The 15,606-nt window shown below is 58.6% G+C and overlaps 1 protein-coding gene across 2 annotated transcripts in view; it reads right to left on the bottom strand.

Annotated features, from left to right (window-relative positions):
* Nucleotides 1–15,606, bottom strand: part of SDK2 (sidekick cell adhesion molecule 2) — a 254,736-nt gene that overhangs the window by 23,330 nt on the left and 215,800 nt on the right. For both annotated transcript variants that reach the window (XM_057318008.1, XM_026512320.4), the window contains exons 30-38: nt 14,915–15,116; nt 13,971–14,074; nt 13,423–13,493; nt 11,606–11,741; nt 10,060–10,116; nt 8,622–8,723; nt 8,361–8,476; nt 2,719–2,905; nt 101–238 (exon numbers count right to left, since the gene is read on the bottom strand). In XM_057318008.1, coding sequence (XP_057173991.1) covers nt 101–238; nt 2,719–2,905; nt 8,361–8,476; nt 8,622–8,723; nt 10,060–10,116; nt 11,606–11,741; nt 13,423–13,493; nt 13,971–14,074; nt 14,915–15,116 — 1,113 coding nt within the window. The remainder of the gene's footprint in view (nt 1–100; nt 239–2,718; nt 2,906–8,360; nt 8,477–8,621; nt 8,724–10,059; nt 10,117–11,605; nt 11,742–13,422; nt 13,494–13,970; nt 14,075–14,914; nt 15,117–15,606) is intronic.

Here is a 15,606-nt window from a genome sequence, read left to right as displayed (position 1 = left end):
CGTTCCTTAGTCTGGCACGGTCTGGCCGCCTAGCTAACTCTGTGCAGTGACCCCAAAGAGAGAAAGGCCCTGGGAGCCGAGCTGGGAGAGCCCCACTCACCGTCCACGGGGGTGCAGGGCTCGTACACCAGCCGGTAACCCTCCAGGACACCGTTGGGGAACTGCGGGGCCTCCCAGGACACGTTCACCGAGGTTGTGGTCAGCTCACTGAACTTGACTGAGCTGGGAGCACTGGGGGCTGCGGGGAGACAGCAAAGGGTTTGTTTTGTCCTCCCGTGGACGTTCAAAGCCCTGCTTGGCCTCCAGGAACCAGCAGGGGCGGTTGGGTCTGGGCCAGGGAAGAGAGAGAGGGGAGGGGGTCATCGGAGGTCATCTGTGCCCCTCCCCTCCCCCACTGACACTGCTAGCACTCTCTTTTCAATACCAGAGTCCAAGAATGGTGAGGAAAAAGAATTATCCTCTCCCTAAAGTTAGAGAACTCCGTTTCTTCCTGCTAAGTGGTCCTGAACCTCCAGGGTTGTGGTGGGGCCAGGAGAGGTCCTGGCTTTGTAGGGCTTGTCTTTTGGGGAAGGCAGGGCCCATCTGGGCCTCAGAGCATGAGGCAGGTGGTGAAGAAAAAGATACCAGAACCTCGGCACTGTGGCCTTTCTCCAGTGAGGGCCACTGGGTTTGTCACGGAGAGACCACGCTGTCAGAAGCAGCCCAAAATAGGGACAATCAAACCATCTGGAAGAGATGCTTTCTTGGCCAGAGAAGTCTGGAACGACCCTGAAAGCATGGGGGCCGTGGGGGACTCTGCTGGGGAGGCCAGAGGGGAAGGGAAGGAAGCACAGAGCTGGCTCCAGGCGGGATGACCAGGCTGTTATTATTGTCCGGGGGCCGCCCCCCCACAGAGCCAAAGCTAATCTGGACCCTGCTTCCGCTCCAGCTCTGGGAGGCAGCCCCAGCCCACAGTCTTTGAAGGAGGGAGGCGAGCTCAGGGGGCCTTTCCTGCCTCCCCTAAGCAAGGGGGACATGGGTCAGAACACTTTGTTCTGCTGCCGGAAGCTTCCAGGCTTCCAGGGGCTCACATCAGACATATGACACTGACGGAGAGTGGTCTGGACGAGCAGGCAGACAGACCAGACCCTCGGGAGCCAGCGGGAGGAAAAGGGTTTCCCGGAGCCATGGCCCGTCCCCAAAGAGGACAATGCTTAGGAACTGACTCCACGGTCCGGCCCTCTCTTTCAGAGAGAAGGTATTTTACTGGATGGGAAGCACAGGCTGGGAACGATGCTCCAGGGGGCTCAGGACAAAAGGCTTGTATTCAAATCCATGAGGAGAGAGCTTCTTACAGGCGAAGGAGCTGCCGTGCAGTGAAGACAGCCCAGGACAGGCTCACCTGTCCTGGCCTCCAGCCTCTGCGCCCCCCCCCCCCAACTGATGGGCCAGGGGGGTTGCCTGGGCAGGAAGCATCACTGCCCGGGCCACCCCTGCTCACTGAAATGGGTAACACCTGCCACACCCATCCCAGGGGTTCTGGAAGGAGCTAGCGTATCACTGCCCGAGAAGTGTCTTTGGACACTATATATAGGCCCAGCTCTGCATGTGCAGGCAGCAGGGTTCCGACCATCACCGTCCAGCCTCCTAACTGGCCTCCCTGCCTCCCTCCTCACCCCTCTGTCACTGTGTCTTCTGCCAGGCTGTCAGAGCTAGCTTTTAAAAACATACACCAGGGGCGCCTGGGTGGCACAGCGGTTGAGCGTCTGCCTTCGGCTCAGAGCGTGATCCCGGCGTTATGGGATCGAGCCCCACATCAGGCTCCTCCGCTGGGAGCCTGCTTCTTCCTCTCCCACTCCCCCTGCTTGTGTTCCCTCTCTCACTGGCTGTCTCTATCTCTGTCGAATAAATAAATAAAATCTTAAAAAAAAAACAACATACACCGGATCCTGTTGTGCAACTGCTTAAACCCACCAATGACTCCCCCCACACCGAGAACCAATCCCAGACTTTCTTCCAAGGCTCCCCGACCCTCTTGGGCCATTTCCTCCCAAGCCACCCGGCTTTCTGTTCCTTTAATCCCCTCCGGCCTCAAGGCCTTTGCACCTGCTTCTCCCTCTGCCCGGAACTCCTCCTGCAGAGCTTCCCACGCTGGGCTCTTCCCACTCAGGTCTCAGCTGTCAGCCCGCGGGGGCTGCTGCAGGCAGACCTGTCCCAGGCCACGTGTCTGCTCCTGCCCTCGTCCTTCTACTGCTCAGAGTCACCGCCCCCTGAGGCCGTTTCATCTAGGTATGGGTTTATGATCTGTCTCGCTCCCTAGGGCGGGGACCGGGATTGTTGTGTTCCCAGCATCTAGCACAGTGAGGGTCTCTAGAAGATGCTTAGTAAATACTCGTCGAAGGAGCAAAGATGGGGCCCCGTGAGAAAGCCAGGTGGGAACAAGGCACGGGAAGAAATGGGCTGGTGGGCTACAAGATGTGGGGAGCACAGGGGACATCTGCGGGCTCTCTCCAAGGCTCTCTGGGGACAGCCTGTCTTCTGAGCCCTCTCATGTCGGCCCCTCTTTTTGGGCTGTGCTCGCCCCCTCTGGAGACCATCTCGTGGGGCCTGGGTGCCCAGCCCATCATCTCGGCAGCTAAGGTGCCCAGCCCAGCTAAGGTGCTTCCACCACACCCCCCAGCCCGGGAGCACAGCTGCCAGGTGCCCCCCACCCCCTCCCCTGCTGCCCCTCTCCCCCACCTGCTTGCTGGGTCTGGCCCCGGGTGGGGGGGCTCCGAGGCCCATCGCCCGCGGCGTTGAAGGCTGCCACGCTGACCATGTAGGCCGTATAGCCGGTCAGGTTCTTGAGTTTCACGCCGTTCTCGGCCAGAAAAAGCGTCTTCACCCGCTCCGTGAGGTTGCGCCGCTGGGCTTCCCAGAAATAAATCTGTGGGCACAGCCAATTGTGGGAGTAAGGGGGACACGTTTGACTCTCCTCCTGCCCCTGCCAGCCCCAGGGTCACGGAGACACCTTCGTGCATACCGTCCACACACCCTGGACGGGTCACTCAGGAACAGTACAGAAGTATTTAAGAGCTGTTTTAGAAACCCTTCCAGAACCTTCCTTTTCACAGTGACTACTTCAGTCTCTGCCAGACTAAACTCCGGGAGAGCACAGCCGAGGTGCCTGGACGGTTTAGCACAGCACGGGCACATCAGCCCTCGGACTATGGTTACCGGGGGAAGATGCCAATTCTGCGCTTCCGAACCCTGAGCCGGGGAGGGAGGTGCAGGGTGCGTAGACTCCGTCACAACCCAGAGGAGAGTGCACAGGGCCCACATCACCTGGGGGCTGCTTAGAGTCAGGCCCGCCCTGCACCTGCCGCAAAGCACCTGCCGACTGACAAGGCCCTTGACGATTTACCTGCACGCGAATTCACCTGCAGGCCGGCCTGGGGCTGAACCCCAGCGCACCTTTCACGAGCACGGTGACTTCGCCAGGTGACTCCCCTGAGCCACGGTTTCGTGGGCTGACCAGTGGGGCTAAAGACACCCCACTTTCCAGGACCAAGGTGAGGAGGAGCTAAGGTGGTAAGGAGTGAAGAAGGTTTTAGTCCACCTGCTGCCGATTACTTAGCGTTCAGGGGCGGCGAAGCTCAAAGCTCGGATTCCTTACTAGCGTCAGGAACTCTGAACAGAGGACCACAGGAAAGCGGCAAGCCTCAGGCTCCCGGGACGATCAGCGAGTATTTGGCGCCACCTGCTGGCCAAGGAGGTTTCTGCGTGCCACAGAAGTCAATTTCTCCATTTGCCTGGAGGAAGCTAATATAAGGGTCCCCACCTGGCACTCAGGACATCTTGTCACCCAGAAATGCTTGCTTTTATCTAACTCCGCCCACTTTTAAAAACAATTCTTCCGACACGAGGAGATACCAGAGAGAGATATGGCTGTTCATTAAGTAACGTTCATAGTGATGGGCACACAACCATGGACGAAGGTCCTGCTGAATTTGGGGTGCAGGGGAAAGGCCAGGGTGAACATCAGCACACAGATGGGACTTGTTGATTGCACATGGAAACAATGCATGTAGAAAGAGTCCCAAGGTGATCTGGGGGCTTCGATGTTCAGGGAATGGGGAGAGGCTGGAAAAGCCAGGGTGAGAGGGGGAACAGCCAGACAGGGAAGCGGAAATAAGAAAGCACTTCTCAGAGGAGGGACAGGTCTGCCGGGTCAAACGCTGGTGCTAAGCCAGATAGGGTGAGGCTTCCATCTGACTTCCACTGAACATAGGAATCACTGAGGGCTAGACAGGAAAGGTTTTCATCGGGGGTGAGAAGCCACTTGGAGCGGGTTCAAGAGACACCAGGAGGACAGGGATTGGAGGTGGTGGGTCCAGAAGACTGGAGGATTTCTGCTGTAAAGGGACCAACTAGAGACATGGCTGCTAGCTGGCAGATTACAAGATGTCGGGAAAAGGCATTCAAAAGAGGAAATATAGTTCAGAATGCTTTTGTGCACTGCCCAGGGGGAGAGAACGATAGTGCAGGACAGAGGGTCAGTGCTGGAGCCGTGTTCTTGGGTGGAGGGAGGACTGGGGCCCAGGACCCAGGGCAGGGCACCCTGCTTGAACTCAGCACTTGAATTCAGCAGACCTTTGTCACATGACCACAGACTGGCCTTTGCGCACATGGCACCAAGGGCTGAGCACTGACCCCAGCCCCCAAGGGGCACACAGCCGAGTCACAGCGTATGCCAACAGGTAGTCAGGTGTCCACGAGGAGGCACACTCCGCAGGGGGCTGACGTCCTGGTAGATTGAGCTCCCTTGCGTCTCAATCACCTAGACTCGTGCCTGGCACACGGCCAGTGCTTGACAGAGGCTTGCGAACGAATAAGCACGTCCTGCAGGTGGGAGCAGGTGGAGGAGTGAACCATCACCCCCCTGTAGCTACCATTTCAATCCCCTGCCCTTTGGGCTTCATCAGATCCCACAGGCCAACTTCAGCCTCGGTTAAATCAGGTCCACGGCCGCACGCCGCAGCTGACGGCCACTGGAGGGAATTCACACTTCCAGTCTTCACGGTGCTACACCGTCTGGTCCCCTGGCCTTGTGTGCATCTCCTACACCCGGTCTCATCCACTCCTTCCCCACTGCCCTTCCCCTCCTCATTCCGACCTCGGCTCCTTCATCAGAAGCAATCAGATGAGATTTTCTCCACCATCTCCCGGCGGCGTCTATACCTCCTCCTGCCCGCGTCCACACCCTCTGCCTGCCTCCCTCCACCTTGGCTGCACCGCAGGCTCCTCTGTAAGACCTCCTTCCACTCGAGCACGAAATCCCAGCCCCTCTCACCTCCTCCAGGACCTCACCCCCAACGGCTTCCACTCTTCCTAGAATCACCGCATTTCCCCTCTTCCTGGGACCATTAGCAGCAGATTCACTAGCTGTCACTTCTTCTGTCTTAAAACCCCCTGTTGACTGTTTCTAATTCGTTTCCTTTTCCCTTTCGAGCAACACTCCTTAAAAGGGGTACCTGTACTTGCTGCCTCCCCTCGTTCTCTCTCGAATCCCTCCAACCGGCATCCCCAGCCCCCAACCCTTGTCAGAGGGGCTAATGAAATAATCCAGGGCTCAGCAAGCTTTCTGTAAAGGGCCAGGTAATGAATATCACAGGTTTTGCAAGCCACACATCTCTGTGGTAACTCAAAAGCAGCCACAGGCAATTTATAAACAGATGAGTGTGGCTGTGTTTCAACAAAACTTTATTTACAAAACAAGTGGGGGGCCAGATTGAGCCCTGGGGCTGTAGTCTGACAATCTCTGCACAGTTGCTCCCTAGAGTTCATTTTGCTTGAGCTCTCAGTAATATTTGGTGCATCAGAGTCCTCCCTTCTTCAGGAAGCACATTCTTTATGTAGGTTCTGAGATTTCAGTCCCTTTTTTTGGTCCTAGATCTCAGTGTTCAGTCTTCTTGTGTATTCTGTGTATATGTGTCTAATCTCCAGGCTTTCATCTATATACTGAGGACTCCACAGTTCACATCTCCAGCTCAGACTCTCTCTCTTGAACTCCAGACACGTAAACCCAGCTCCATTTGGTGTCTCCCCCTGGGAGTCCAACAGACGTGTGGAGCTGACTCCACAAGCCCCCTCCTTCCACCCTCTTTTGTCTTTTCCTGTTCTGTGTCTGGAAGCTCCATCATCCAATTGCTTATAAATTCTTGTTGCCTCTCCTCTCTCCCACCCCACATTCAGGTCAGCAAATTCTACCAGCTCCACTGCTCAAATTGAGCCAGAAAGCAAACACTTCTCACTGCCACTACTGCCTGGCCTAAGCCACCACCACGCTTCACCCAGATAATTCAGTCCCCTTTGGGGTTTCTGCTTTCCACATTTCAGACTGCTCTCAGCACAGCAGCCAGTGCAGTCCTTTAAAAACCCAAGTCACCTGTGGCCCTCCTTTGCCCCCAACCCTCCACGGCTGTCCTCTCATTTTGAGTGACAGCCAAAGCCCTTGAGGGCCCTGGGTGATGTAGGCCAGGTCGCTGCTTGGACCTGTCTCCCATCGTGCTGCCCTGCACACACTCTGGGACGCATGGGGCTTTTTGCTGAGCTTTGTAAACACCAAGCACCCACCGACCCCAGGACCTTTGCTCTTCCTTCCCTTTTTCTGGAATGTTCTTCTCCCAGAAGAACATGTGATTCTCACCCTGTTCTTCATTTTTGCTCAAGTGTCTGCTTCCCATTAAAATCCTTCCCTAACAACCCTATTTAAAATTCAAACATACCCCCGGCTCACTTTCTCTATGCCCTTCGTCGGCTTCCTCTGCCACCCTCTGGAGGGGGTACTTGTTTTGCCCACTGTTGGTCTTCTTCCTCTAAAATTTAAGCTCATGTTGCCTCTCGATTCACTGCTTTACTCCCAGACTGAGAAACACTGCTGGGCACAAAATAACAGCTCCATAAACACGCGTCCCCGAAAGACTGTAGCTGCATGGGCGTGCCCGCCCGTGCACACGTCCCAGCTCGGTCTGACCCACACCCAGCTCCTTGGACTGTGCTCGCTGGCTGGTGACGTCCGCCCATCGTTAATGTCCGTGCTCATTACCGTGGACGTTAATGCACGTCTGGCATGCAGCCACCCCGTGTCCCCAGCTCCATGTTTTCCCAGCACGCAGACATCTGCCGTGTGACACACGCGGTCCGTGTGTCCGCGCGTTTCCCGGGGCTGCACGTTCGCCGGATGCTTCCACACCTGGACAGTCGGGGGCTACCAGACTGTGGCAGGCTGCACCCCGGCTCCTCCTCCTTCTCATGGGAGGCCTATGCGAGGGGTGCGAGATTTAGCTTTTCCCAGCTGGCACTTCTGGGCAGGCCTGCAGGGTGTCACCCACCTTTACGCTTCCCTGGCAAGACGCCTTTCCTCTGCTCTCCTGCCTCCTTCACCCCAGGCAGAAAGAGACTCCTGTGTGGGTTTTTGTCTTCAACCGGGGCCACCTATTTTACCAAGCTTTGTGACCCGGGCAAGCCCCTGGCCCTTGTGGGAACTCGGCTTCTGCCTGTGGGATGAGGGGGCTGAGCCGGGTAAGCCACGAGGCCCCGCGGGGGTCTCGCACTCCCCACCCCACCATTGCGCTGGGCTCCTCTCTGGAATAACAACTCCCCACCAGGAATCAGAGTGGCGCTGGGTACTGGCATAGGAGGCAGGCATCGGACACGCCAATGGCTCCGGCCCAGGAGACGCATTATTATTATTTTGTCCACTACCTCCTCTGGCAGTTGCGCTCAGTGCCCCCCACCCCCTGCCCTGCACAGGGTCGGGGCTGGCAGACCTGGCGTCTGACCATCTGCTACCTGCTTTTTCTGTGATCTTGCTGGACAACCTAAACTGGGTCTCGGTTTCCACATCTGTACAATGGGTGCGAATGTTTATAATCTGCCTGCTTCACACAGCATTCAAGAGGATGAAGGAGGTCTAAAGGGTTCTGAGAACACTGGAGAGGAACTGAATTCTGTTATAACACGGGACATCGTCTAGGACCAGGAAATAATTTTAAACAGAGATTTCCATGTCCTTAGCCGGGGGTCTTTGCTGCTTGGCCAAATCAATATTGTAATTAGGGTTGGCCGAGTGACCACTTCGAGGGGTCTTTTGCTGGCACTGGGAGTTGGGGACTGGGGTGGGGGGTGCGGCCTGAAGCAAGGCCCGAGCTTCTTGTATCTGAGCTCAGCCTGGCTAGGATGCTGGAGAGGATGGGTGCCGTTCTGCAGTGCTGCACAATATTCCAGTGGATTGGGTGCAAGCAGCCGAGGGAGCAGGTGTCGACCTGCCGACCTCTCCTTCCCACCCCCAAGCTGGCCCTTTGCCCCCGGACCCTCTTCTCTGCCGGAGCTCCCCGTACCTTATAGCCCTGGATGTCTCCATTCTGGCTCTCCAGCGGTGGTGGCTCCCATGTCACGTCCAGCTGTGTGGCCGTGGCGCCGTGGACAGCCACGTTACGGGGCGCCGCCGTGGGCACTGGAGCGTGTGAGAGGTCGTGAGTGAGGGGCACAAGTGGGCTTTAGGGAGGAGGCGGGTAGGTTGGGGCCCCCGAATCCCGTATGTCCTCTGGCTGGACTTCCGGGCTGGGAAAGGCTGGGGCTGGAAGGGCAGGCGGGCTCACCTGCTTCCCCGACGAAGACTTCCTCGGGGGGGCTCAAGGGCCCCTCCCCCACGGCGTTGTACACACTCATCCGTATCTCATACCGCCGGTGTTTGTTCAGATCTGTGGGGGGGGAGGGGCACAGAGAGGTCACTGCCCCGCAGGGGACAGAGTCAGCATGGAGGGCGGAGGCTGTGATGATGTGGTTCTAGTTCCTGCCTGAAGGTTCGGGAAAGAAGAGGTAAGGAGTAGGGTGGCCGGGGGATGTTCTGTCTCCTCCCTGGGAATCGGGACACAGGACACCTACCCGGACAAGGCTGAGCTTACTAGACACTTGGAGACTGAAAGAGACACTATTAATATTAATGCAGGGACAACTAGTGTGAACCAATACTGTTCTCCTGGGCACACCGGGTCATGGGTCACCCTTTCGGGCCTGTCCCGGGCACACTGGGTCACGGGTCACCACGTCCCCAGCACGGCAGATGCCTGAAGTTCTCAGCTGCCCAGGCCCCATCAAGGAGCTCTTCACACAGGGAGCTCAGCCCTCAGGGAAGGGGCTTATTGGATGTGAATTCTGGGCTAAGAAACGCCATGTTTTTGCCAAGTTTGGGGGTCCTGGGTGGAGATGCCTGGACGGAAGCTGGGGGACAAGGGCAGTTGAAAGAAAATGGGCCCCAAAACCCTGGATGGGAGTTGCCAGCCATCCCCGGTTGGTGAAGGAGGCTAGAAGGTTCTCCAACCGCTCTCCCTGGGCATCCTGCCCTTCTCCCCCTTCCTCGGTGGCAGGGGGAGTTCTGCCCTTCACCTGAAATGGGGTGGGGGAGTCACCCTAACTTAACCAGCCGCACAGCCCATGTGGGCCACTGGCTGGTGAAGGAAGGGGAAGGACGACACAGTCTCACACTTAGTGTTGAACAGAGAATGGGGCCCCTCTGCCCAAGCTCTGAGCCTTAGGGAGAACCACAGACTTTAGAAGGAGAGTGAGACTTGGACCAGCACCCATCAGGAACCTTCCCAAGTCCCTGGGGGGACGGTGGGGGTTCTGCTCACTCTGGAGGTTGGGGGTGGGAGTTGGCCTGGCATACAGAGCTGTGCGGAAAAGTGCCTCCGACAGGACGAGGTGTGGGGCACTGCCGTGGATGCCTGCCCTTCCAGGCAGCAGACCCCGAGCTCCTCCCACAGACCTCCTGTCCCCCCGCTGAAGCCACCCCACGGAGCACGAGACCGAGCTACTCCCTCTTCCATTCTGTACCCGATAGACGCACACTTCCCTGGTCACCCTCTACGTTTCTGCGTGTTTCAGAAAGTCACGTGTGCTTTGGGCGATCCCATTCTTCAAGCGGCCTGAGGCGCGCCCACCATTCAACCTGGGCTCGGGTGGCCTCAGAGGCCCACGCTCCCCACCCCTGTGGAAGGCCTGGGCCCGATTCGGGAGCCACCATGCAGGGAGACTTACTGTCCAGCTCGTACTGCGTGAGGCTGGGCCGGCTCAGGTTCCGCATGGAGTACAAGGCTACGGGGCGGGAGGCCGAGGGGGCCAGAGGGAGACAGCACACAGAGGAAGTTAGTACACACACCCTGCTCCGCAAAGACCCCAGGACAGGGGTGGGGTGGGGGCGGGACCTAGCAGCACACATGCAGACAGAAGGGGGGTCCGGGTGCCTGACGGTGAGTTAGGGGTCCCGGGCAGGAGCGAGAGAGGGTGCACACGAGGCTGAGGGGACACAGGGTACTGCGAGCCCCTGGAGCCCAGCACCCCTGAGGGCAGCTCTGGGGGACCCTTGGTCCCCAGTCGCTCCCTTGACTGCAGTGGGACTTCAAGAGAACCATCCCGAAACCATGGAGGTGTTAATTTTCTCCTCTGAACCAGAAACCCTTCTACTGCCAGGAAATAGGACTGCATTATCCACAGGCATATACAATCACAACCACAAGCGCAGGTCTGCCAAGAAATAAGAAGAGTGCAAGCTGCTGGATCAGCGACATCTGAGTTTTTCTATGAATATTCCTTTGCTTTGTGTTCATTCATTTTGTTGTCTGCTAATACTCGTCAGAAGCAAAGGCACAAAAGTTTTCAGAGAATTATGGGAGAGCACCTTGCATGCTCATCGTCTCCCACCCGCCCGGGGACCCCAATCCCCTGGAGTTCCTCTCTCCTGCCTACTCCCCCGCCCCCCCCCGTGAACTGATCACGGAGCCCACGGCCTCTCCCATCCTGGCCCTCAAGTCCATCCTGAGCTGCTGCCTTGGCCCCAGCTGCCTGCTGTCTCTCGGTGACCGCAGAAGCCTCTCACTGGCACCCCTGCCTCTGGTCCTCCACAGCCAGTCATCAGCCTCCTGCCCCAAAGGGCAAGCACGTCATTCCCCTGACTGTGACTCTCCCTGGGATTCCCGCCAGGCTCCTGGCTCTTTCCTGGGAAGGAGGATTCCCACCAGGCTCTTTACGGGCTCAGAGGCAGGCCGGGTTCCGAGGACCCCAGGACAGACCAGTGACCTCCAACCAGCCAGTCACTGGGGTGAGCGGACTTGGCTCCTGGTCCTTTCCACCTCAGGCCCTTTGCTGGGCTTTCCCTTTAGCTTTGGATGGGTTGACCCAGGATCATCCGCCAGGGTCAGCGCCAAGGCCACCTTCAGGGAGGCCGCCTTCCCTGACCCGACACTGGCTCCCCTGGAAAAGGCCTCCGAGGCCGTCATGCCAACCGTCTTAGACATTTATTCTGAGTTACTTCTTGAGCACCGGCTCCTCCTTGAGCCCGTAAGCTCCGAGAGAGCAGGGGCCGTCTATCTTGTTCACTGGTGTGCCCCCAGTGTCCGAGAGCATGCAGAAGGTGCTCAATAAACACCCAGTGACTGAACGGGATGGGGGTGGTGGGGAGAGGCGCGCTCAGGAGAGGGCAGCGGGTTTCAGGTCAGGGTGGCTCCAGGAAGCTGAGAGCTTCAGGGCAGGGAGAGTGTGCCCGCCCCATTGTCCCCTGACCCCTGCGGATGCGGATGCCACTCACAGGTAAGCTCGGCCCACTTGGCCCCCGGGTTGTTGATGCCACGCAGCGTGAAGCCCCTCAGCCCCTCATAGAGCAGCTCCCGGTACCGGATCCGGAAGCCCAGGAGGATGCCGTTGATCTTGTCCTCTGCCGGTGGCTGCAGGGAAGGGAGCGGAGAATGGGGAGGGGCAGGAAACACCGAGGCTCACCCGCTTCCACTCTGCCCCCCTCCCATCCTGCTGCCTGTGACCACAGGGCAGAGCCTGAGCCCCCCCGGGAAAAGAAATCAAAATGACCCTGAGCATTTTTAATTTAAGAAGCATTTCTCATGAGGTTATTTCATTTCTGCAATATTCCCTGTGGGGCAGGGAAGGACTGGAATCTCCCTGTCATTCCCGTTCCCAGAACAGCAAGGTGAGGCTCAGAGAGGGTAAGGAATTTGCCCAAGGGCACACAGCATCTTTGGGCTCTGCTCCTAGACTGGTCCTTGCCCAGGGGCACCCTCCCACAGCAGCAGCCTCCCTGGGTCTAGCGACCCCGCCACCCCCCACCTGACCCGCGTCTCCTGGGCTTCCTGCGAGGCCGCTCCCTGAGCTGGGATGCGCGGACCCTGCTCCGCCTTTTATTGTTTTCTCTTCGCTTTCTGCTCCCATCCACAGAACAGGCTTTAGGAGAAGCTGGAAACTACTTTTTAGGATACCTCTTTTTAAAATCCCGCTGAAGTGGTTCAGCCTTTTATTAGCTCCTGCACTGTCTCCCTGACTGCAGCTGGCGCCTCCCGGCACCCTTCCCCAGGATGGCCCGGGGCTCTGCTGGCCTGGTCCTGGCTTCTGGCTGCACAAGGTCATTTTCATTCAAGGGAGTGTCCTGTTGCAGTGAGGCCTCGGGCTGGGGAGGGGCTGCGGCCTCTTCTTGTTTCTTCCTCAAGGGGTTTCCCATCCAGGGGGACACTGCCAGTGGACAAAGGCCTGCCCCTCTCATTCCAAAAAGCGGAGACCAGGGTTTGCTGCTTTGGGGCCCCTGTGGGTGACCTGCCGAGTCCAGAGGCTGGACTTGGGAGCATACAGGAGGGTCCCACAGGCAGAGACTGGCAGCCTGGTCTCAGATATGTCTGGTGGTCTTCCTCAGACCATGGCAGGACAACAGTGCCCACCAAGGGACGCCTGGGTGGCTCACCTGGTGAACCGTCTGCCTTCAGCTCAGGTCCTGAGATCCCAGGGTCCTGGGATCGAGCCCCGTGTTGGGCTCCCTGCTCAACGGGGACTCTGCTCCTCCCTCTCCCTCTCCCTCTGCCCATTTTCTCTCTCTCTCTCAAATAAATAAATAGATAAATATATAAAATCTTAAAAAAAAAAAACCACAAAACAAAACCGTGCCCACCAAAAAAGCAGGCAACGGGGGGAGGAGTGGAGGAAGGGGGTTCTCTGTCCCCGGACGATGGGTTCCCGCTCAGGGTTCCGGCCAGGCATGTACAGCTGTGTTTGGTTTGGTTGGATCAGGAATTCCTTCACTGACGGTGGGACAGGGTTCCTGGGGACCCCACGCACTTTTCTGTCCCAGGATTGGCAGCTCTGAGGGCACTAAGCCTGACCCTGCCACTTACTAGCTGTATCACCAGGCCCATTCATGTCACTTCCCTGAGGACTGGGTCCTTGTCTGCAGGGGGCTGGAGCAGTGCTTGCCCGAGAGAATTATCTGGAGAGCGGAATGAGAGGCATGTCTGTGGGTGTGTGTAAGATGTTCCAGCCTTGCTGGGGGCTGTCGCCTTTCTGGTCCCCACACAGAGCATGTCTGAGCTCTCCTGGGACATGGGACCCTCCCTGCCTGCTGGGCCGTACCTGCCATCGGATCAGCACGGAGGTGGTGGTGTGGGGTGTCACCGACACAATGGTGGGTGCTTCGTCGGGCGCTGGAGAGAGAGACAGGCACATGAGCTCTGGGGGCTGGGGCTTAGGCCCCCTGGAGGCCACAGGGAGTAGATTCTTCTGCAAGTCTGGAAGGAGGGGGCCTGGAGCCCTGACCCTAGTCTGAACCCAAGAGCCCAGAGCCCCCTCCTCTTGGTCCGGCAGCCACAGGTGTCTGATGCTGCTGCTGCTGAGGCCCCCCCTCCCAAGCCTCTTCGCTGGTTTTCTGGGGTTGGCCACAAGCTTGGGGACAGCAGAGAAGGAACACATTAGGTTGCTGGGCTTGGCGTGGGGGCCCGAGCCCACAGCAAAGGCCCCTCTGGCCCAAACCTCCTTGGGACCTGCCCAGAGAGCTAGACAAAGGGCCAGTGGGCCCTCTGCCCCTCCCACCTTTGGGGGCCCCTCCCCTCCGAAGAGAATGCCCAGTGCCCAGGAAGAGCAAGTGGGCCAAGAGAAAGAGTTCCGAGTGGGGGGGCACTGACCGGCCTGCAGAGTGGTCAGTGGCTCCGATTCCTCGCTGAACTCGCTGTCCCCAATGTCATTGGTCGCCTTCACTCGGAACTTGTAGGACGTGAAGGGCTTGAGCCTATGGGGGCGATGGGGTTCAATGAGCAGAGGTATCCCCTCATGCCTCACCCGGCCATCTCCGTGCAGGGAAAGGGGGCGGGGCAGAGGGTGCTGCTCCATTACACAGATGGGGACATCAAGGCTCAAAAAGAAGGTGTATCCCAGCAGGCCCTCCCAGGCCTGATGCCAGCCTGGGTGTGGCCTCACCTCTAGCCCCAGGTGGCTCTCTCTACCCGTCTCCTACCTCACAGGGGCAAGCTGCTATGAGAGCACCGATAATCCCCACTCTGAGCAAACTCCTTCTCTGAGAAATGCTATCCCTTTCTAGAATTCAGTAAACTTAGGAAGGGTCACGGTTCTCAAGAGTTAACCAGCCCTTCATCTCTATCAGCCTTGTTCCTCTGCAGGCAAACGTCTTCCCTTTAGATTTACTGGGAGTGTGGGGTGAGGAGAGGAAGTATAGCTCAAAACTCTCGGTCACGTCAACCGGAATAGAAAAAATACGACCCACTAGGAATTAAATCGAAGCCAGAATCTCGGAACAGGCTCCGCTCCCCTATTCCAGATGGAGAGGGAGCTGCTGTCTGGCTGGGAGGAACTGCTAATGAGGGATGGGGAGCGCCTCACTACGGGGGGCTCCCAGGCTCCAGAAATGGATAATGAACAGGCAACCCTCGCAGGGCTCCAGAGAGCAGGGAGGGAGGTCAGGACAGAGTCGGAGGCGGGGTTCCGGGAGGTGCGGTTCCAGGAGCATGCTCGGAGCCCCCCACTCCCCCCTCCGGCCTCCCCCACCTGGACCCCCGCTGGTGCTGTCTGGGCTGGGAGGGGTGGAGCGGAGCTGCCGGTGCCCCGGCCTCACCTGTCCACCACGAAAGCAGAGGCATTGTGGCTCACGGAGGCCGAGTGCAGCGCCCACCGGCCGCCGGGCAGCTCGCGGGTCTGCACAGTGTAGTAGCGCACGGGGGACAGGCCGTCGCTCCCCGGCTCCCAGGACAGCAGCACGCTGCGTGCCTTCACATCCTCCTGCTGCACCACCGGCTTGCTGGGGGGCTGCGGGCGGTCTGGGAGGAGGCAGGGGGACAGGGGCGGGGAGCCAGGAAGGCGTGGGGGTGAGCTTTTGCAAGGAAGAGAAGGAGGTGCTCTGGGCTCAGGCCTGAGGCCCGCGGCCCCACCCCCTTTCCGCGCACACAGGTTCCCACAGCCAGCACCCGGGGCTCCTGGCCCACGACCTGTCCTCAGGCCATTAGAGGCCTGGGTGCCTGGGAATTTAGACGTCCTGAGGGCAGCCCAACTGGGGACTGGCAGGCAGGAGGTCCAAACACCCAGCTCCTTTGCCCCCGCCTGCCCCAGGGCTGAGATGGGGCCTGCGCCATCCCTGATTGAGTGGGACGGAGCCCACGCTTCCCTCGGTGGGGCTCTGTGGATGCCCTGCCCATGCCCGGCCTCCTTCTCACTGCCCCAGGCCCTCCTGCAGGGCTTCTTGGCCTCGGCACTCTGGCACGTGGGGCGGCCGAGTCTGTCGATGGGACCGTCTTGCCCACTAGAGGGTGT

This window comes from Ursus arctos, unplaced genomic scaffold (genome assembly GCF_023065955.2).
Source record: "Ursus arctos isolate Adak ecotype North America unplaced genomic scaffold, UrsArc2.0 scaffold_24, whole genome shotgun sequence".
Lineage (NCBI taxonomy): Eukaryota > Metazoa > Chordata > Mammalia > Carnivora > Ursidae > Ursus > Ursus arctos.
This window is presented reverse-complemented; position numbering and strand designations above follow the sequence as displayed.